General features: G+C 51.6%; 1 protein-coding gene across 1 annotated transcript in view; it reads left to right on the plus strand.

Moving 5' to 3' along the window:
* The first annotated feature begins 205 nt into the window (after nt 1-205).
* Nucleotides 206-20,645, plus strand: part of RAB40C (RAB40C, member RAS oncogene family) — a 22,474-nt gene continuing 2,034 nt past the window's right edge. The window contains 5 exon segments of the mRNA XM_042815276.1: nt 206-400; nt 12,749-12,809; nt 13,736-13,796; nt 19,842-19,919; nt 20,311-20,533. Coding sequence (XP_042671210.1) covers nt 259-400; nt 12,749-12,809; nt 13,736-13,796; nt 19,842-19,919; nt 20,311-20,533 — 565 coding nt within the window. The 5' untranslated portion in view covers nt 206-258.

A 20,645-nucleotide genomic window follows, 5' to 3' on the forward strand; every position in this document is an offset into this window, starting at 1 on the left:
CGGCCGCCGCCCGCCGCGGGGCTGCGGGGCTCTGGAGGGCGGGGAGCAGCGGGCCGGGCCGCGCGGGGCGGCGGGGCCTAGCGGCGGGCCGGGCGCGGGGCTTTGTCGGCGGCCGCGGGCTGAGCGCCGCTCTCCTCCCCCGCAGGTCCCGCTCCGCTCCGCAGATGGGCCGCGGGAGGGCGGAGCGCTGAGCCCCGCGGGAGGACCTGAGGGCGGCCGTCGGCCCGGCGGCGCCTGGAATGCGGCTGGGGAGCGAGGATGGGCACGCAGGGCAGCCCGGTGAAAAGCTACGATTACCTCCTCAAGTTCCTGCTGGTGGGAGACAGCGACGTGGGCAAAGGGGAGATCCTGGAGAGCCTCCAGGACGGCGCGTCCGAGTCCCCGTACGCCTACAGCAACGGTAAGGGCGAGGCAGCGCGGGGGGACGGCGCTGCGGGGGCTGCGGGGGTCCGTCGTGGGCCGCCCGTTGCCCGGTGTGGTCGCCCGGTGCCGTCCCCGCGGCTCTGCCCCATTCACTGCCCGCTGCGTGCCGAGCCGCGCTGCGAGGAAGCGGGTCTGTAACAAAAGAACGGGAGCGTTATTTGCAGAGAGGAGCTGCTGGGCTCCGTGTGCTGCTGCATCGTTTGTCCGCCTCCTTCCAACGTCGAGGTGTGTGATGGAGCCCACGGCAGGCTATTAACTGTAGTGTCACAAGACCGTGATTAAAAGCCGAGGAGTGGCACTGTGCTATTTCCTGCAGCCCCGCGCTGCAGTTAAAGCATAGCACAGCCCGGCAGGGTGCGGGTCCTGGAGTGGCGTTCAATCTGTCATCCTTCTCTCTGGCCTCAGCGCAAAATAACGGCCCCGGGGGCTCAATAGAAGCTGTGCAATGCAGATCCTTCACCGTCCCCGCAGCTGACCCGATGGTTGGAGCAGTTGGTGCTTGGTTTTCTCAGCGAACGGCAGCCTGAGAGAGCCGGGTGCTTCTCAGGGCTTGGAACTGAAGCAGGCCTTGATGTAAAGGCATGGTGCACTCAGCCCTCAGAGCTGCCAGCAGCACTGCAGGAGTGATGGAAGTGCACACCTGGTACCTCCGAGGAGGCAGTGACTCAGAGCTCGGGAGGGCTATGAGATTAGAGTAACAAATTCTGGAAGCAAAAGGCTGTGGTACTGTTCGTCCATAGAGATGTGTGGCTGTGGTTTGGCTTTGAGGAGCCATTCGGTGCTTTTAAGCTTCCCCAGAGTTCCCATCCCTAAAGAACCCGTGGTGGGAGCGATGGAGCTGCTCCCTGGGAATGAGGCTTACTGAGCAGGGCAGATCGAAGGGTGAAGTGGGCTGTTGGCATTGTGGTCGTGTTATGCTGTGGATGTTTTTGGCTGTTGTTCAGATGCTGATGAGGCAGGAGTAATGAGGGTGGTTGGGAAGTGAGTGTGTGTTCTTTGATACACGTGTGGAACCCAACACTGTGACTTAGCTATGGCTGGGAAGGGAGCCTCTCTGCACCCAGTACTTTGTAACAGCAAAGTAACATCGTCTCTTTCTAGAAAAAACAGATCTCAGTCTGCTAATGTCTTCAGAACCTTCCTTTTCTGTAAGCAAATGAGCCCGTTCCTAGTTAGGGAATTGAGTCACATGCTGTTGGTTTTTTGTTTGGTTGGTTTTTTACACTAATATGTGCTTTGATAGTCTCTGCTTCTATTGCTTCTGCTGAGCCTGTGATCGGATGGAGCAGCTTTGAAATTGGAGAGTTTGATCCTGAGCTATCCCTGACGGCCTTGGCAATTGGATGGCATCAGTCTTGGAGTGCTGGGGATGCACTGAAGGAGCAGGTCTCTGTGCTGTGTGCAGCTGTGCCCTATAGAGCATCCCAGGTGTGAAGGCACTTGGTGTTAGTGCTTGGCCTCCTCCATACCGTCTGCTTAATGCTGTCCTGAAACCACATCGACAGCACTGTGGAAGGGTTCTCTTTGTAAGCTTCACTCTCATCAGTCCTCCTCCTTCCTTCTCTGACCGTCCCCCCACCCCACATCCTAATCTGAAAAAACAGATCACCCACAACTTGTTTCTTCTGACCCAATGGCAAAGCTTGCCATGGTCAGTGTGAAGTGGAGTTTACTTGAGGTTGATCCTGTGACTGGGGCACGTTTTGTCAGCATCTACTTGGTGAGGAACCACAGCTTGCTCCTGAAAGCCTGGAACTCTGTGATGTGTATTTCTGAAGCATCATAGATCCTTCTGTCTGTTCTCATTCAGGACCCCAGCAGCAGAGCGTCCCTTCTCATTGCGTCCATGTAGCTTGGTCCCTTGTGCTGCATCAGACCCTCAATGCAGAGCTTCTGGAGGCTTGAAAATGGCTCTTTGGATCAGAGGTTTGAATTTCAGCTGCCGTCTGAGTTTCTCACGAGGTTGATGCTGAAGCTGCTGAGGCTGTGGGTCTCAGGGAGCACCAAGTCAGCTGTGCTCCCTGCAAAGAGTGGATCCATCCCTTGGGAGCACTACTCGTGCCATGCAGCTGGATGTTGCTATCCCCAGGCTGGGAGAGTTTGGAACTGAGGTGGAGTTAAAGTTGTCTTTCTCTTAGGCAGTTTCAAAAGGCCTCGAGTTAGCATTTGTGCTGCTCTTTGGAGGAGGATGTTCCCAGCTTTCTCCCTCAAACTTCCCACAGAGCCACCCCTGCGCAGCCTGGTGCTCATCACAGCAGGACCCATTGCCTGCTGAGTGCTGTGTCACAGCCTTTCTGGAACAGCTGGCTGTCAGCACGCTTACCCCACAGCCATCCTGCCCAGCTCGTTGGGTGGCTTGCTGCAGGAGGCAGCAGTGTGACTCACGTGGAGTTGCTGCACGTTGCTTCCCTGGGTGCCGTGCAGCAGGAAGAGGCCAAGGCAGGCTCTGCCACTCTGATGTGGATGCCTTGTGTGCTCTTTGCTGATCCTTGCATGGCTGCACGCTGCTTTGGGAGAGGGCTGCCCCCTCACCTGCTGCTGCTCCTGTAGGAGAGCTGACATGTGTGCTCAGGACAGAATGGAGTGTGTTTCTGAACAGATGGCTTTGATTGGAAGGGGGATAGATAGATGTTGTTTCTCTCAGTTCACGTTAAGCTATCCTCCTCATGGCTTCCTTACGTCTGCTCTGCTCTCAGGCAGTGCTTGGAGCAGCACTGATGGCCCCGTCCTGTTGTGACCACCCCTCTGCGATGTGACTGTGCCCCTTGTTTCCCCCTTATTAAGTGCTGTTTACCCGCAGATAACATTGTTTCCTCAGCAGCCACCTCCTTGGATGTGCTCTCCTCTGCTGCTCTTTGTGCAGTTGTCTGAATTCGGAGCTCCCACTGCTGTTGTCTCCACCCTTTCTCTCCAGCAGTTGCTTTCTCACCCCCAGCAGTTCACCCCAACCCTCAGCCACCAGTGTGTGACCAGGAACATCACCCAGGGGCTGCCACAAACATCTGTTCTACCTGTGCAGCTTGTGGCACGGCAGGACTCCGTACATCTCTGGCAGCACTTTGCCTTCCCCTCCTCAGCACATGGCAATCAGTTCTGGCTGTGGCTGTGCTGGGTAAGAGCTCTGGCTGGGGCAGTGCTGCTGCAGTGACAGGTCTCTGTAGTAACTGGAATCGTGGTTTATTTTGAGGTTTTAGCACTCTGATGGGAGCTGTGTTGAGGCAAAGCATTCTAAATGGAGACTTGCTGTTGTCTTCTTGTGTGGGATCAGCCTGCAGGGAAAGCTTCAGGTCAGCCGTGCTGCTGGAGATCTCTTCCAGCTATGGAAGAGTGGGGAGTGTGTGTCAGCCAGGTCAGTGTGTCTGCCAGCGCCTGCACCCGTGTCCTTCAGGGATGGTTCTTTCCGTGTCATCAGGGATGCAAAACTGATCTCTTTGGAGCAGGCTGTGGCTTGGAAACAATTCCAGCATCTCTTGTTTCTCTCTCCTTTATTTCTTTTCCTTTGTTGTATGATGATAATAATTCTGGATGTACTGCATTGATCCTCTGTCTCTGTTTGTTGTGGGACTGCCCGGCTGTGGCTTTAGAGCCCAAACAGGCCCAAGTCCCACGCAGGTCTGGATGTCTTCTGCTGTCTTTTAAGTCAGGATAGGGGGTGCTCAGTGCATTGGGTGATGTGTGTCACCTTCCAGGTGCCCTCCTGGGGGGGGGGAGCTGAGCACTTACTGACCCTGAATAAGAGCTTTGCTGGTAGGGGACTCTGAACCTCAAGCCCCTAGGGTGATGTGAGCCTAGTACTGTAAATCTGGAATGGCTAGAGTGCTCTTCTAATGAATTGAGTTAAAGGTTTCTCTTTGTTTTTAGGGTTGTTTCTTCTTTCTGTTTCCATTTTACCCGATTCCAAGATGAGTCTGCTTCTGGTGGTGTGTATTTTTCCTATCTAAACCACATAGGAAAGCCCACATAAAATTTCCTTCTCTGCCCCATCTCCCTCAGCTCCAGTTTCCAGCTGTTCCCTGGCATGTTCTCCTCAGCAGCTCCTTCCTTCCCTCCCTCTCACTGAAGAGCAGAGCATCTCTCCGTGCACTCACAAACAGCTGCACTACGAGCTTAGCTTTCCGAGCCAAGGATTTACAGCCTTGCTTTGCTCTCACCTCCTTGCCCTCTGACAGCCCAGGCCTGGCAAGCAGGGTGCTGTATTATGCTGTACAGCTTTCTATTTAATTTGGGGCTGAGGAGGAGCAAGGAAGCTCTGATATGAGATCTCAGCTCGCCCGCACTGTTGTGCTGAGAGCCCCATCCCATGGGGAGCATCAGAGGTCTGTGTGATCCTTCAGGGGCTGCAGTAGCACTAAGGATGTGATGGCAGTTCTGGGACTGAGTTTGCTCACATGGGGGTCCTGCTGATGAGGAGTGCTCCCTTGCACATGGCTGTACCCATCTGGACTTCTTCTCTCCCTCCCCATTAGGACAGCAGGCAGCACTGCTGTGTGGAGTTGCAGTGGGTCCATTCAACAGGCAGAACCTGCATCAAGCACAGGAGCAGGGAATCCATGCACGTGGTGTCAGGAGGTGCCTGCATTAAGCACTGGGAGGGCAGTGTACTGAAGGTATTTCACACAATAACTTAGCCCTTTTTGAATGATTTTTTGTTGTTGTTTTTGTCTCCGAGTGCATCTTGGTGTTTGTATGGTGACCCAGCAACAATGCTGATTGTTATGGTGCCCTGCCATGCATCCTCACTGGCTGCCTTTGTTTCTGGGTGCAGCTGTATGGTTTTTATGGACATCAGAACTGCCGAGGATGAAGAAACTCTTTTGTTTGTAGAAGCTTCTGTGCATAAATTCAATCTTGATGTTCTTCTAAAGAACAAATCCACTTAACATTCCCAGTTCTGGACTGTCTTGTGGCTGTTTCAGCAGCTTGCTGGGTGCCCACTGAAATGGCTGGAGTTCCAGGAACAGATTTGCTTCTGGCTCCAAATACAAATTTCAGATACAGATGTCATCCTCAGCATGGAACAGTTCCTCTGTGGGTATCCAGTGCTGCCAAAGCACCGCTGGGACGCGGAGCAGCAGCTGGCAGGCGAAGCACTCAGCAGGGCTGGGCATCCTGCAGGGAGTGAATACACATTTTGCTTTTGGCTGGCTATAAACAAGCAATTTCTGGTCTGAGGTGGCTACCTTGGAGTCGATAGCTGGATGCTTGGGAACAAAGCACTTGGGAAACATTCTTGTGAGTCTCCCATCCCAGCTGTGATGCGCTCAGAGCTGAGTCGCTTCACATCAGGTTGTGCAGCAGGAGTAGGGCTTGGATTGCTGCTGTGAGGAGGAGATGATGAAGGCTGGAGCAAATGGCCCCTTGTGCCCTGCGTGGAGCAGCGCTGATCAGGGTGTTTGCTGGGAGCAGAGACCTCTGGTGCCTGTTCTGAAGGTAGCTTCCCATCACACCACGCTGCAGCACAGCAGTAGGAGTGCTGCTTTGTGGCCTTCTGCTCCACCCCTGCAGTCACCAGCCTGGGCTGTTCTGCAGCACTGCTGTTCAGGAACTTTATCACCGTGCTGACAACAACAAAGCAATGCTGCGAGGTGTGTTAGTGCCAAAAGGCACAGACCTGAGATGAAGCCATCTTTGTTCAAAGCCATATGTTTTGTTGACCCCCGTTGCTGATGAAGATAATTTGTTATTTGTCTATGTGAGGAGTAGGTAATTGAATGCATGACTCAAGCTGATGAGCTCATGTGTTGTTTGGAAGGGATTTTTCTGTGGCTTACAGCTCTGAGCTGACGAGCTCAATTGCTGCTGTTAATGTGCTGTTGCACACGCTTTTTAAGGTCGGATGACTTCATCACTCGTTATTTGGACAGATTGAAATTCTCTTTTTTTTCATCAGCTACTGCTTATGTGCTCATACCACCTTTCTCTGAATGATTTAACACCACTTACAGGCAGCACAGAGTCGGTTCAGCGCTGGTCCCGGCGCTGCCTTCTGCCCAGGAGAGGTTTGGTGGTAAACTCCTGGTGCTCAGCCTTTGCAGCGGGGCACAAGCCCTGTTGTGAGCAGGTCTCATCCCCATGGAAGCTCAGCCAGGCGAGGTGTGCTGGCTGGAGCTGCATGTCTGCTCTCTGTGTGCTGCACCCGCCCGGGTGAGATGTTAAAACCCAGCCACGTCAGTCATGGCTGAGAAACTTCTTGTTAACATCTGTAACACCCAGGGACTTGGCAGGGTAAGAGGTTGTCTTTGAGCACTTCTCAGTTATTGCTGACGTTTGGGATAAATGAGTTTCTGCTCTGGCTGCTTCAGGCTGTGCTGAAGAGCACAGGAATGCCGTTATGAACGGAGCCCCTCACACACAGAATCACAGAATCACAGAATCACCCGGGTTGGAAGGGACCTCAAGGATCATGTAGTTCCAACCCCCCCTCAGACGTGCTGCTCGCTGCGCTGCTTTTTGCTTAGCTTTAATAACCTGCTTGTCTCTTCTCTGTTCGTCTACCTGAAAGGTTTGCACAAGCTCTGCGTGGAGGAGAGGGAGGGAGCTTCCAGCAGCTTGTCTGGCACACGCAGGGAAGCATTTCCAGCACAGAGGCCGACCGCACCTCCCAGGTGTGTGCGGGTGCGTTGGGTGCTTTCCATCAGCAGGCCACTCCATTTTTGCCTGTGTTGGTCTCAGGTCGGTGAGCTCACTTTATCCTGCTGTCAGATGAAACTGACAGCATTTCTAACCATCTCTCTGGCTGTACCGGAACACAGAGCAGTGCCAGGCTTGGTTCTGCTCCCCAGCAGCATCTGGGCTGGGACTGAAAACTTCAGTATTAATTATGGTGTTCTTGCTGGGCTCCACAGTATTATTTTGATGTAGGTTACCAACTGATGGTATTATCCTTCTCTGCTTAGCTGCACCTCTCAAAGTCCTTCTGATTAAGAAACTTTACTGAAGATTTTTTTCTGAACATCTTCTTTCTAAAGAAGGGAACAAAAGATGACTTGTTCCATTGGCTCGCCCTCAAGTGTTTCTTGATGTGTACATCTTCATGTGATTGTTCTCACTGCCACAAGTGCAGCTGCACGGGATGCTGTGACTGCTGATCCTTCCTCGTCTGTTGAGTACGGATTTCCCTGACTCTCGTGCCTCACATTTGCTGCAGTCTGCAGTGCACCACGCTGACTGCGAGGTGTTCGTTGCTGCCCCGCTGTGAGGAGAAACAAGGTTTGTTCCTTACCCCGACGTTCTCCTGCTCTGCAGTCACAGTGTGTCTTCACGTTTTTCCAGTTATTTATTTGCCATATGCTCAGAGACCTGCTCTGCTTTTTCCCAAGCATCTTGTTGAACGCGGTGTGTTGCAACCGGCTCCGGTTACCTGAGGACACTGAAATTGGAGGCGGCTGAATCTTGGAAGTGTTCTCTGTTTCAGGTTCCAGCTTTGCTTTTCTTCCTTCCTTTTTCTCTGGCCAGGGTGGCACTAAGCCTGTTCTTTCTGCTCCCCAGTGGGGACTAAGGCCTGCTCTCTGGGGGTTTGCTGCTCGGTGCGTGCCGCATCGTTCTCCGGCAGCACACAGGGTGAGTGGGGAAGGAGGGCAGGGACGTGCGGGCTGCCAGGTCGGGCTGGAGTCCTTGCAGAGGTGAATTCAGGTGTCCCTGGAGTTGCTGCTGTAGGGGAGTGGTGGGGCTTGAGAAGGATCCCATCCCTCCCGCCATCAGATGCTGGCAACATGAGCCTATTTACCTTAGTAAATACCTGGTAATGTGGACCCAGGCCTTCCTCTGGACTCGGCGGAACTGATGACCTGTAAGAGAACAGAATGTCTGGGTGGAAACTGAATGTTTTCAGTTAGACAGCTGTGGCACATTGGCTTTGGTTGTACTGATGGCAAAGCTGCCCCGTCTCAAATAGAAGTGGGCTCCTGGCCTTGCTCTGAGGGCTGCATCTCAGCATCGTGTCCCCACTCAGTGCCCAGGGCTGCCCCATCCCAGTGCAGAATCCAGCACTGCTCCTGTTATTCCTCATGTGGCTGCCAATGCACATCCCTCTAATCTGTTAAGATCTCTCTGCAATGCTTTTCCTCCCTCCAGGGAAGCAGCAGCTCTTCCCAGTTCAGTGTCTTCTGCAAACTGACTCAGTGTGTCTTCCAGCCCTGGATCCAAGTTGAAGAAGACATCAAAGAGAACTGGCCCCAAAACTGAGCCCTGCAAACCCTAGCAGTGACTGAAGCAGCAAAAGGGTTGCTCTGATTTGCACCCACTGTAAGGGATAAGCAGAGTGGCACTAGGACAGAAACTATCTGTAACTGTGCCAGTGTCTCACTTGAATGCACCACATTTTTTCCTTTCCTTTGGGAAGTGATTTTTGGATGTCACCTGGAATGCCCTTTGCTCCTGATTCATATATGAACTACATTTGTGTTTGGTTGTTTGTTTTGAGACATGACAGGCAGAGGCTGGAGCTGCTGCCAGCCTGGTGCAGTGCTGATATGGAGAAAAGTCCTGGGGACCCTGTGGGCAGTTTGTTGCAATGGGGGCAGCTCTCCCTCCCCTCTGCCATGGCAGCTCCCTGTGTGTTTGCCCAGCTGTAGGGCAAACATGTTGGCTTATCAGAGCCTCTCTCAGGGAGGATGGTACTCAGAGACCTAAAATGCACTGTTGGCTTTGGCAGCTGCCACGCTGCCTCTGTTGAAGGAGTGCTGGACTCGTTTTCATCCCAACACCTGCTGAGGATTGTCTCGGAAATCCAAAGGAGAAAATAATCTGTGTGCTGTTCTGATTGTTTTGTAGGAAAATTGAGAAGAGTTTGTGCAGATCCTGCTTTGTAAGGACAGGAGATGTGTGCAGGAGATTGTGGCAGGGTCAGCCTTGAGAGCCTACAACTGCAAAACTCCTTTTTTCTAGAGCAGGAACTTACATAAAGAACCACTGTGCTTACAGCAGTACAGAGCATTGGTCGCTTCAACATTTGAAGCAATTTTCTCAATATCTTCGTCATTTGAAGGGAAGATCTCAAGAACTGCATGAAATACAGCTCAAGAGCAGCATGAAGTACACATCCCCGTTATCTTTCTGCCTTTTCCAGTGACATCTCAGCCCCTGTGCCTGCTTGTCCACCAGCCCTGCTCTGACTTTGGCTTTTGGCATGCTGCTGCTGTGCAGAGGGTGCTCAGTGCTCAGTGATGGTGTCGGGACACGTCCTGCAGGGCAATGAGTTCCCAGGGGAAGGATGCTGGCAGCCCCACCACGAAGTGCTGTCGAGTGCTGGAAGAAAAGTGTCACTTCTTGGCGGGGTTTTGCTTTTCCTGGTTACATCAGATGTAATCTCACAGCTGAAAGCTTGAATTTTAACTCGTCCGAGTTTTGTTTCAGCGGGCATTGATGTGAAGCATCCTGTGTTGGCATGAGTAATTTGGAATAGGTCAGAGATTCCTATGTACACCCTGCCCATTCCCATGGGAAAGTGGCTGGTGGGCAGGTTTCCCATATATTGCCTGGCAGAAGGGATAAAGGTTGGGATGCCCTGGAGCTTTGCCCAGGAATGATTATGGTGCTCGTGCGTGAAGCCCGGCCCTGGGAGGGGAGCGGGGTGTCTGTCCCCAGCCATGGTGACAACAGGTTGCTGCGTGCCAGGCCGGCTGGCAGCTCCAACAGTGGGGTCATGTTGGCATCGGCGTAAGCAGGAGCCTGAAGAAGAATAGCAGAGGGGTTGGACTGAATGCTAAATCACAGGGAACAGCCCCGACTTGTTCACCGAGCGTCGCTAGTTTGGTTACATCATGCTTGGTGTTGGTCAAGAGAGATGGGCTGATAGCTGCTGAGCTTTCAGCAGGGCTGCTTGCCTCCTGCAGGGCTGTGTGTCTGGGCGGCCAGGCGGGTGGCAGAGAGGCCAGGAAGGCTGCAGGGATGTGGTGTGGGGTTGTGGCTGTGCATCCCTGCTGCAGGAGCTGAAATGGCAGTCCTGAAATGAGCCGTATGCGGCTGCCAGCTGAGGTGATGCTCGGGTTGGAGAAACCACTGATGACTACAGGAAGGAAAATTTAACACCTTTGCTGAGTTTATCAGTTTCTGAGCTGCCCAAAATGGAAATAAATAAATAAATAAAAATCTGTGGTACAGCGTGGCTGGCTGGGAGCGTCAGACTGCCAGCAGCGCTCTGGGCGACGATGACATCTAGTGGCTGCTGTGCCCGGCCAGGCAGCAGCTCTGGGACAAGGAGCTGAGCTCCAGCCTAGGCTGCACAGCAGCGCCTCGGACAGGGCCAGGTAGGGGCAGCCCTGCTCTGCATCCCCCTCAGTGCTGCACTGAGTTCAGGGGTGGCTGTGGCTGGCAGGGCAGCAGCACATGGGTTTGGCTCGTGTCACATAGGATCTGCTTCCTGCTCTGAGCACCAAGCCAGTGCAGGACAGATCCCTCCCCAGAACAGTTAGGTGCAAGCTTTAATGGAAGGGTCCCTTTGAGCTGGCCTGATGCACTGTGTGCATGCAGAGGGGAAGCAGAGCTGAAGCTGTCACAGATGTTGCAGCTGCACAGTCTTTGTTCTCACCACTGAGCTTGTAGGTGGAGGTTTTTTGCTCAAAGTAACTTGTACATTTAGCTCTTAATTCAAGTGTGAGTGTATGTGGATTGGACACAAAAGAATCACAGGATGGGTTAAAAAGGACCACAAGAGTCATCTAGTTTCAGCCCCACTGCTATGCGCAGGGGCACAGCCACCAGACCAGGCTGCCCAGAGCCACATCCAGCCTGGAAGGCATCTCTAGTTGCCAGCTTACTTTACCACGTGTGTTTAAATGCTGATTGTAGCCTAGAATAAAAAGACAAAACAGCTTTGCTTTTTGCTTGGGTGCACACAGCTTCCTCAGGCTGATTTCATCGCGGTCCTTCAGCGGTGCCATCCTCAAAGGCCACTGCTCTTCTCTTCCAGCTGCAATGTGCAGGAAGAGCTGTGCATGGACCAGGGGACTGGCAGCTCCCAGAGTGTGAAACCCAGCCCTTGTGCCCTCCTTTGTGTGCTGTGAGCACGAGGTGCTGGATGTTGATGCCTCTTACTTTGCCCCGCTTTGGGAGCTAAGAGGATTCACAGGGATGTTCTGCTCTCTCGTGGGCATGGAGCAGGCTCGCTGCTGCTTGCTGTCCCCAGGGATGCGGGTTTTATATCTGCCAAGCAAATAAATACAAACCACTCGTCTCTGGAGGACGATAAAAAGTAAACTATCTATTTTCTGTGATAAAGCACTGGAAATAGTTGGAATTTAAGGTAATTATCTTGATTGCTTTTTATAGCACCCTGCGAAGACTGAAATCTAATTTGTTTCTCTCTAACAGGGAGCTCCTGCTGATGACTCAGACAAAAATCCATTTGCCTTATTGACAAACTTGTCTGTTTGGTTTTCAGGGCAGTGTTGTTGCAGAAGGGACATACAGGTGGTTACTCAGCAGTGAGTTTTTAATACATGTTCAGAGTTTGATATGTAGTAGCTGGAGGAGAGAATGAAGCTGATGCAATCGGAGGGAAGTTACTTGGCATTGCTACAGATGGCTGTAAATTACTTCATGCTCTCCAGTGGGTGCAGCAAGTGGTAGAGATCAACCAGATGTACAGGAGCTTGCAGGGAAGCTGCAGGAAGGGTGACTGTGCACAAAATCTGTCTGAAGGTGCTGGGCACTCCTCGTGTGACTGCAATTTCAGGGTCTTCTGCTGCTCTGGAGCTGGGGCCCTATGGGAAGCAGTTGTCCGTGCTGTTTTCTCAGCTGTTGTTGAGGAGGGAGTGCCTTCTGCCTGCTCTGCCCCTGCCTGCTCAGCAGCTGAGCTGCTGGAGGAACCTCCTGAAGTTGCATCAGCCTGATTTGCAGACACACGTGGCCCTAATGTGAAACCCCTCACATTGCTCCCCTGCTGAGAGGAAAGAAAATGAAATACAGAGGTGATGGAGCGTGGCCGTGCCATGGTGGGGCTTGTAACTGAGGGTTTCTGGGCTTCTCTCTCACTGGAACCCAACGCTCACATTGACTGCCCTGCGTTGCTCTGCAGTATGGGCTGCTGTGTGCTGCTGTGCCCTCAAGGATGAGTGTAGAGGATGGTAATAGAAAAAGTAACATTCTTCCAAAATACATTCACATTGAGTCAGTTCTTCCATCGCCGAGTTTGAGACTTTCCTTGTTTAATGAAGTAAACAGTTTAATTTGCATGTTTCTATTAGCAAGCATAGCAGGTGTGCATGCCTTGTAGTTCTTCACTCCTTTTGTCCTTGCAGTCGGAAAGCAGCAGCTGCGTTCTCTGGGCAGGCTTCTCAGCATCACCACTTCCCTGCCTGTTTGACCCCTGTTCTTTTCTCTTTAGGAATTGACTACAAGACTACTACCATCCTGCTGGACGGCAGAAGGGTCAAGCTGGAGCTCTGGTGAGTTTGGCTTCTGAGCTGCACCACAGCATGGCCAGTGCAGAGCATCCCTGGCTGTGTGCTGAGGCTTGGTAGCTCCTCTACCCAGTCAGTTATCCTAGTGAATCAGACCCCTTTCTGTGACGGAGCAGCAGCAGCAGCATGCTGTCCTTTGCCAAAGTGGTTCCATTTCAGCCTTTCTCCACCACAGCTGACTCCATTCCCATACAGCTCTAAGGGAGTGATACTGTTTTGAAGGTAATACTGGACTCAGCTGAAATCCTAGAGTGGGAAACAAATAGAATTAGGAGGACAAAGCCCTCAGTTCCTACAGAAGCCTGGATTTGTCCATGACTTGGTCACCATACAGTCAGTGCCTGGAGAGCAGGGTGTATCCCTGGCACTGGGATGGAGAAGTGAGAGCACTGCACATAGAGGTGACCCTTCCTTACCTGTCAGCACTGGAAGAAGAGCTGGAGCCCATCTGATCCTGCTCTGAGATATAAACTGCTAAGATGCCCCAACAGTGCAGGAGGAATAGCCTGCCCCTGTTGTGCTTCAGCTGGATCGAGTAGGGAGTGACACAGGTCCTGAAACATGAAAGCAAACTTGTCTACCAAGGCGTGTATGAAATAACTGTGTATGAAATTAGTGTTCTGTGTGAACTGTTACACTGGGAACGAATGACACATTCTCAGCCTCAGAGACTGACTCTAAGGGTGTATGATTTCATGGTTTAATTAGAATCCTGCTCTCTCAGGAACTGATGTCCTCATTTTTCTAACAAACAGCTAATTTATCTCTCTGCCCTATGTGATTGCATACGCTCCTTCTATTTTGTGTTTCCCTTTCTTGTAAGGTGCCACTTTTCCCATTTGTAGCTCAGTGGGAGATGTGGAGTCTGGGATTTGTTTCTTCCTACCTTTCACAGGTTTTCTTTGTTTCAGGGACACGTCGGGGCAAGGCAGATTTTGCACCATTTTCAGGTCGTACTCCAGAGGAGCCCAGGTGAGCACTGCTGTCCTGTGTTTGACAGGAGCCAGTCCTTTTCTTTGGGCTGTAACAATCTTTCATGCTGTAGCAAAAAGCTCTGAGGCAAATCAAGCATCAAAGGATGGGATGAAAATAGAGGGTATGAAAAGGATGGGGTGAAAATACCGAGAGGCACCACAGGTCTTCCTGTGCTCTGGTTTTCTTGTTTTATGGAATGGTAGGAGACAGAGGAGTGAGGGACACTCCTGGGCTGCTGCTGGGACGTGCTGTAATGGATTGCTGTCTGTTGTTTCTAGACGAGGGTTGAGAAGTTGGAATTACAGAGAATGAGGCAATTCTAACCTGAGATCTGCCTTAGCTTTAATGTGGGGGCTCCTAATTTCAGAGGCTTATCAGGTATGTTTCAAAACAACACCAGCTTTCCCAATGGAGTTCTTCCTCTGTATTGCCACCAAATCGGTTCCAAAAATAAGGTGGCTCCTGCTTGTACATTCGGTGCAGGCTTGAAACTAGAGCAGCTCACTTGGATCTTAAACTAAGTTCCTTAAAACATGAAACAGAGAGTTAAATTTTGAGCTTCTCCTTTGGGCCTTGTTCCAGAATAGCATCTAGATGGTGAATGGCTAGTAAAATCTTTTGGTCTTCTGAAAGAAATGCTATTTAACAGTGCTTTTTTTGATGTATTAATAGTCATCCTTTGAGTAACATCCCAGAGTCCCTACAGATAAAGGATCATTAGCTTAAAAAATAAAAAATCTCATTAAGTTAAAAGAACTACAGTGATTGCCTTTCTTTTCTTATTCAAAAAGTTTGGCAAAAGTCCTTCTACTTTACACAGAACTTCACCCTGCTCACACTGTATTTCAGAAAACTGTACAGAGCTCCAGTCCTAATGCAACCTGCATGCTTGAGGTGGTGTCCTTTCCCTTATAAGCAAGCAATGGGGCACTGTGGTTTTCTGGTTGCCACACGGCTTGGCTTTGGGCAGTCTTCCTGAGACCTTGCTGTCAAATGCCCAAATCAAACAGGGAGCAGCAAGCACAGTGTCTGCATTGGGCTCCAGCCAGCAGAGCCTGCACAGTGTGTGCCAGAGCTTGTGGCTGCCGTGTGATGAACTGGGACAGATGGGAAAGGTGAAAGAAACGGTGGTGAGAATGTAGAGATAGATCAAGCTATGTGTCTGTTTAGCAGCTGAAGCAGAGCTGTAAGGCACTGGGAGTGCATCCGTTGGGTTCCTGCAGCCTGTCTTCTGCACACAGCACGCCTGAGGCTGGATGGGAGAAGCCAGCTGACCTGAAGCTTGAAACGGCTTTCTTTTACCTTCCTTCCTTGTAATGAGGTTCTTGATCGTGTTTGGTTTAGAGGTAGCATCTTACCCTTCTGCTTTATTCATCAGCATTGCTTTAGGAACTCTCACTGTACAGTGGGGAAGGTTTTTTTGCCTTGTCCATCTTACCTGCACACCGTCCTCAAGGAAACACGTGGACAGGCATTCAAGTAAATGTGATCAGCCAGCTTGGCAGAGGCACCTGTAACATGAATGGTCTGTTGCTGAGTGCTGGAGCATGCACTTCACTTAGGCAAGAGTGCAGCTTATGCTTCTTTCTCAGGGTCTGTTTTTTGTCTATGCCACGAATCCCTGTTGCAGAGAACTGTTGTGATGCCTTGGTCCCAACAACAACCACTCTTTACCCTCTGTAACTGCAAAACAGCCAGAAGCAGCAAGCCTGCCTGAAGAAGAGAGAGTTCCCAAGTGAAACATCTCCACTGCCTGCTCAAAGATGTTCTGTGATGAGTGCTGCACAGTGAAGAGTGAGCGGGTGCCTTCTGAAGGCTGAGAGCTGCAGCCCTGGTGCAGTTTTCTCCAGGTTTGAAGTACAGCTTCAGGTGGTTGGCTCCCATGTGGCACCCCAGCAGTGTTCCTGAATGAGCAGGAATGCAAGTGTCTCTGAAATAACCTCCACGTCTTCTGAAAGCAGAAAGTATGCTAATTCAAACTCTTCATGGTTAACCAATGCAAGAGGGATGTTAGATTTGAATGATGAAGATCTCTGCTGCAAGAACAGGCTTGAATAGTTGTTGGCTTCTGCATGCTGGAAATAAGTACTTCTGTCAAAGGTGGGCAGAGCTGCCCTTCCTCTGGGAGCAAGCTGCTACCTAGTAGTTGGTTACACAGTTTTATTGATGGCATAAAGACAGCTCAACAACTCAAAAAAGTGTGGTCTGGGTGGTGACGAAGGCATGAAGTGTTCCTGAGTTCCCTGTTTCTTCCAGACGTGCTCGATGCTGTGTGTTGGGCTGAGTTTCTGTGCTTAGGCAGTCTGCTTTCCTCTCTTCTCTGTTGATGTCCTCAGACTTCAGGAGTTCTGTGGGAAGCCTGATGCAAGCACTGTTGGAAGCAAGAGAAACAGCTTTTTCTAACCTAACAAACCAGGAGCTCAGGAAGAGCAAAGAGATGCCAGAGGGGTTAAACTCTGCTTAAAGTGCAGCATGATATTTGTGCAAGAACAGCTTGGTGTAAACCAGCCATGAACACCTTTGTGCTGGAAACAAGCAGAAGGCTTTTATTGAGCAGAGATGGGGCTTCTGGGCTGGGCTTCCTTTAAGGAATAACAAGGACTAACTCAGTGAGAGCTGGGTTTCCAGAGAGAGCTGTGAGGCTGCTGGGAGAGCAGGAGGTGCTCAGGTGCCATGGCCTGGCCCTTGCTGGAGCTGGCTGAGAAGGGGTACATGAGTGGAGAGAACTTAGGAAAATACACGGAACAGCTGCTGGGTGAAAAGCATCTGCGAGTAAGGGAAGCACACCTGGCTCCCCTTCCCACCTCGTTGCTTCTTGAATGGAATGATAAGAATTTAATCTCCTGAAGTTAAACCCTTGCTAAATGGAAAAGTGGTCCCCAGGTAGGAGCCAGACCTTGTGAGCTTTCCTTTCTGACACAGCAGAGCTTTGTGCTTTTGCTCAACCTGGGCTGCAGGATTCTTTCTGAGCACCTTGAGGCCTTGCCCAGGGTTCCATGCTGCTGTTCAGGCTTCTGGCTCTGGAGCTGTGTGGTTTTCTTGTTGGGGAGGAATGTCGCCCTGTTGGAAACATCTCAGAGTAGCCTTGCTGTCCCTGGTGAGCTGGCTTCTAATGAGGGGACCTCTTTCAACCGATGCAGACAAGTCCCAGCTCTTCAGGCAGTGTGACAGAAGTCCTTCAGGAATGGTTACAGACTATCACAGAAAGTCAAAATGACATTGAGGAACGCTCCCATCTTACAGCAAGGCTGCAGCCCTAACAGAATAATGAGTGTTGTTGAGTTCTGCTTTGGCAGCAGGTTTGAGTGGTTGCTGTCTATCCCACTCAGGGCTTCTCAGCACGCAGAGAGCTGTGGGCTTTTTGGCAGCTCAGCAGGCTCTGAGATGCAGGCTGTGCAGCTTTCAGGGTGCTGCAAACACTCTACCTGCCTCTGGTCATTCTGAGGGCATCCAGCTGCTGGAGGAGTCAGCTCTGCCTGTGACAGTGCTTACTGCCAGCTCAGTGATAAATAACCCCCATGTGTTACACCGTTGGGAAATGCTTTGGCAGCAGGGAGCAGTGCCCTGGGCCAATGTCCCAGGTGCCAGCTGGAGAAGGGACATGGTGTTCTCCTTGCTGTCTTTGTTTATGGCTTACTTAGTCCTGCGGGCTGCAAAAGTCCAGTCTGGGGGTTCTTCCAGGCTTCCTCAGCAACCAACAGCTTTGTTCCATCAGTGCACAGTAGCAGCAAGTGAGGCTCTCCTGGCTGCCCTGTCCTCTGCGTGCCGAGGTTTGTGGCAGTGGTGGGAGCAGTTGTTTTCAAGCACGCTGCTTCTGCCACCTTTCAAAGCTTGCAGATCTGCTTGCTGCAGGTGCTTAAGCCAGACAGAGATGTGGTTTGTTTCTCTTTGATTATGTGGACAGGACTTTGTGTGAGCTCCTGCTGTAAACAAGCCTGACTTCTGGCAGTGTAAGGGTCCACGTGTGCTGCTGGGTACAATAATAGATTATCCCTGTTCTTTGTTCACTGCGTGATGCACTCACGTGGAAATCTGTCACTGGGAGCTCAGGCTTGCACCAATCCCAGAAGTGTGGAACAAAAGCAGGCTGGAAATGGACTTTGAAAATGAACTGTGAAAAATCCCGGGACAGTGCTGGGGGATAAAGTCCTCTCCCACCCACCTAGGGGCAGGCTGGGGAGAGGCTGCTCAGCTCAGATGCTCTCACAAGGTGTCTTGTGATGCTAAATACTGAGAGGTATGGAGATATCGGGGTGTTGAGAGCCATCGGGGCACTTAAAGAAGGTTTTGGGCTGCAGATGGGAATCTGTTCATCTTTCTGGTTGATTACAATTCTGCACATGTTATTCCACAGGAATCTTTTTTTCTTTATGAACCTGGAAGAAAAAAAAAAAAGCCAACAGCTCTTCCTCAGAGCTGTCTGCAGAGCTGGAGCCAGCTCCCTGCGTGCGTGTCTGCAAGCTGTTCTTTGCAGGGGAGAAAGCAGCGATGTTCGTTTGGGAGGCAATGTCTGGAGCACACCTGTGCTGCCTGGGAGAAGCACAAGGTCCCCTGGCTGAGCCCCACGTGAAGCTGCTTCCTCCCATTTGCCCAAGCTGGGGAGGATGGAGACAGGATTGGGGCACTGGGCAGCGTGGCCTTGGTGTCTGCTCTTAGGAAGCTTTGCTTGACAATCTGAACTCAAAGTGTGTGTGTGTGGAGTTGTGTTATGACTTGGGAAGCTGTGCTGGCAGGCAGTGTAGAGTTAGAGAGCATGATCTTGACCTTCCACTTGGATCCTGAGAACTTGGGGTTGTGGTTTTGCTGATGTTTTATCCTGATTGCTCTGCAAAGCAGATCCAGGCTGCAGCTGCCAGCAAGCTTAAAGCCACACTGCTCTGAGAGCGTGGTTCTGGCAGAAGCTATCCTCACAAACCAGCTCTTGGGTCTGTTTCTGTTGGCTCAAGGAACTTGTCAGTCCAGAAAGAAAGCAAGTAGGGCCTATTGAATGCCCTGGCAGTTTGTCTTGGAAGGAGGTCCTCAACCCTCTTCCTCTGTTGTTTCCTGATTATCATTCGTTTACATGTGCAGCTTTGGAAGTTGGAAGTCAAAACAGACAGAGCAAATGAGGAAAGTAGAGGTTCCCCCCCAGTCGGGTTTTTCCCCCCCCCCCGGCCCACCCACAGAATGCACTTTATTTTAGTGATGTCTCTCTCCTGGTAGCAGGTAGTTCTCAATTTTGTCACCTTAAGATCTCCTTTGCACCAGGACTTGCTGTAGGGCTGGCTGTTCCCTGCGGGTTCCTGATTCCAGGAGGACTGGCTCTGCCCAGCTGCCTGCCCTGTGACACCCTGCAGTCAGGCTTGGGCTGTTTGCTTTGCTCTCAGCTCAGTCCAGCTGCCTTCCACGTGAGCTGGATCCGTCCCCAGAAGCACTTCTGGCTCGCTCATGGGGCTGAGCAGTGGCCATCAGGTTTGTGCAGGAGGAATGCACAAAGCACAGCCCTGCTCCTCTGGATGCAGAGTCACTGAGGCGGTTCTTTGGGAACCCCCTGACCAAAACAGAACTGGTGTCTTTTCCAGAGTTGATCACTTGTTGGAAATAGGAGTAAAATCCTCCCCAACAGATGTGAGTTAAGTGCAGAACAAGGGGGAATGGTTTTAAACTGAGACAGGGGAGGTTTAGGTTGGATGCTAGGAGGAAATTTTTCCCCCAGAGGGTGGTGAGGCACTGGCACAGGTTGCCCAAGGAGGCTGTGGATGCCCCATCCCTGCAGGCATTCAAGGCCAGGCTGGATGTGGCTCTGGGCAGCCTGGGCTGCTGGTTGGCGACCTGCACACAGCAGGGGTTGGAACTGATGAGCACTGTGTTCTGTGACCCAGACCATTCTATGATAGACCTGCTGCATCAATTTTATCCCTATCAAGCACATAAATTTTAATGCAACTGGAGGAACATTCTTTGAGCCTTTCAGTTTTTGGGTCTAGAAGCGGTCTTCTGGGTGAATCTTCCTTTTAGTTTGCCTCATATGCAACCTGGTGACTGCACGTTTTCTTCCATCAGGGAATTCTCCTGGTGTATGACATCACCAACCGCTGGTCCTTTGATGGGATAGATCGATGGATAAAGGAAATAGATGAGGTGAGCTGCATGAAGGGCCCAGGGGCGTGCTGGCTTCCTACCAAACACCATCCCTTTGCGCTGGGGCTGCTGGCCCTTCTGGCCCAGGGGCCAGGCACACTGATGGGAGGCTGGGGAGATAAATGTGGCACCAAAGTGCAGAGGTCTGTAACAAAATCCAGGCAGGGGCCACCTCTGATATGGGTACAGGAGTGGTTGTGCTGTGGTTCCCTATCAAGTGAACTAGAGAGGAGAAAATGAATTGTCCTCGTTTATGTAGCACTGACTGCTCAGCATCAGAGCAGCTTCTACTCTCTCTTGCTCTTCACCTCCATTGAAGTTAGGCAGGGCTGGCTGCCCTCACTAAAGACAAGCCATGATTACTTTTCCACGTCCGTTCTTCTTTTTGCAGCATGCCCCAGGGGTGCCCCGGATCCTGGTGGGAAACAGACTTCACCTGGCCTTCAAACGACAGGTGCCCACAGAGCAGGCCCGGGCGTACGCTGAGAAGAACTGCATGACGTTCTTTGAGGTCAGCCCACTGTGCAACTTCAACGTCATCGAGTCCTTCACAGAGCTGTCCCGCATCGTCCTCATGCGGCACGGCATGGAGAAGATCTGGAGGCCCAACCGAGGTGGGCAGTGAGAAAAGGGAGCTGTGTGTGGGCTGGAGCAGAGGGAGCGCCCAGATGGGGCTGTGTGTGTGTGTGTGTGTCTGTGTGTGTGTGTGTCTGTGTGTGTGTGTGT

The sequence above is a fragment of the Centrocercus urophasianus genome, unplaced genomic scaffold (genome assembly GCF_019232065.1).
Source record: "Centrocercus urophasianus isolate 14NV4802_14NV808 unplaced genomic scaffold, USGS_Curo_1.0 seq_1462, whole genome shotgun sequence".
Classification (NCBI taxonomy): domain Eukaryota; kingdom Metazoa; phylum Chordata; class Aves; order Galliformes; family Phasianidae; genus Centrocercus; species Centrocercus urophasianus.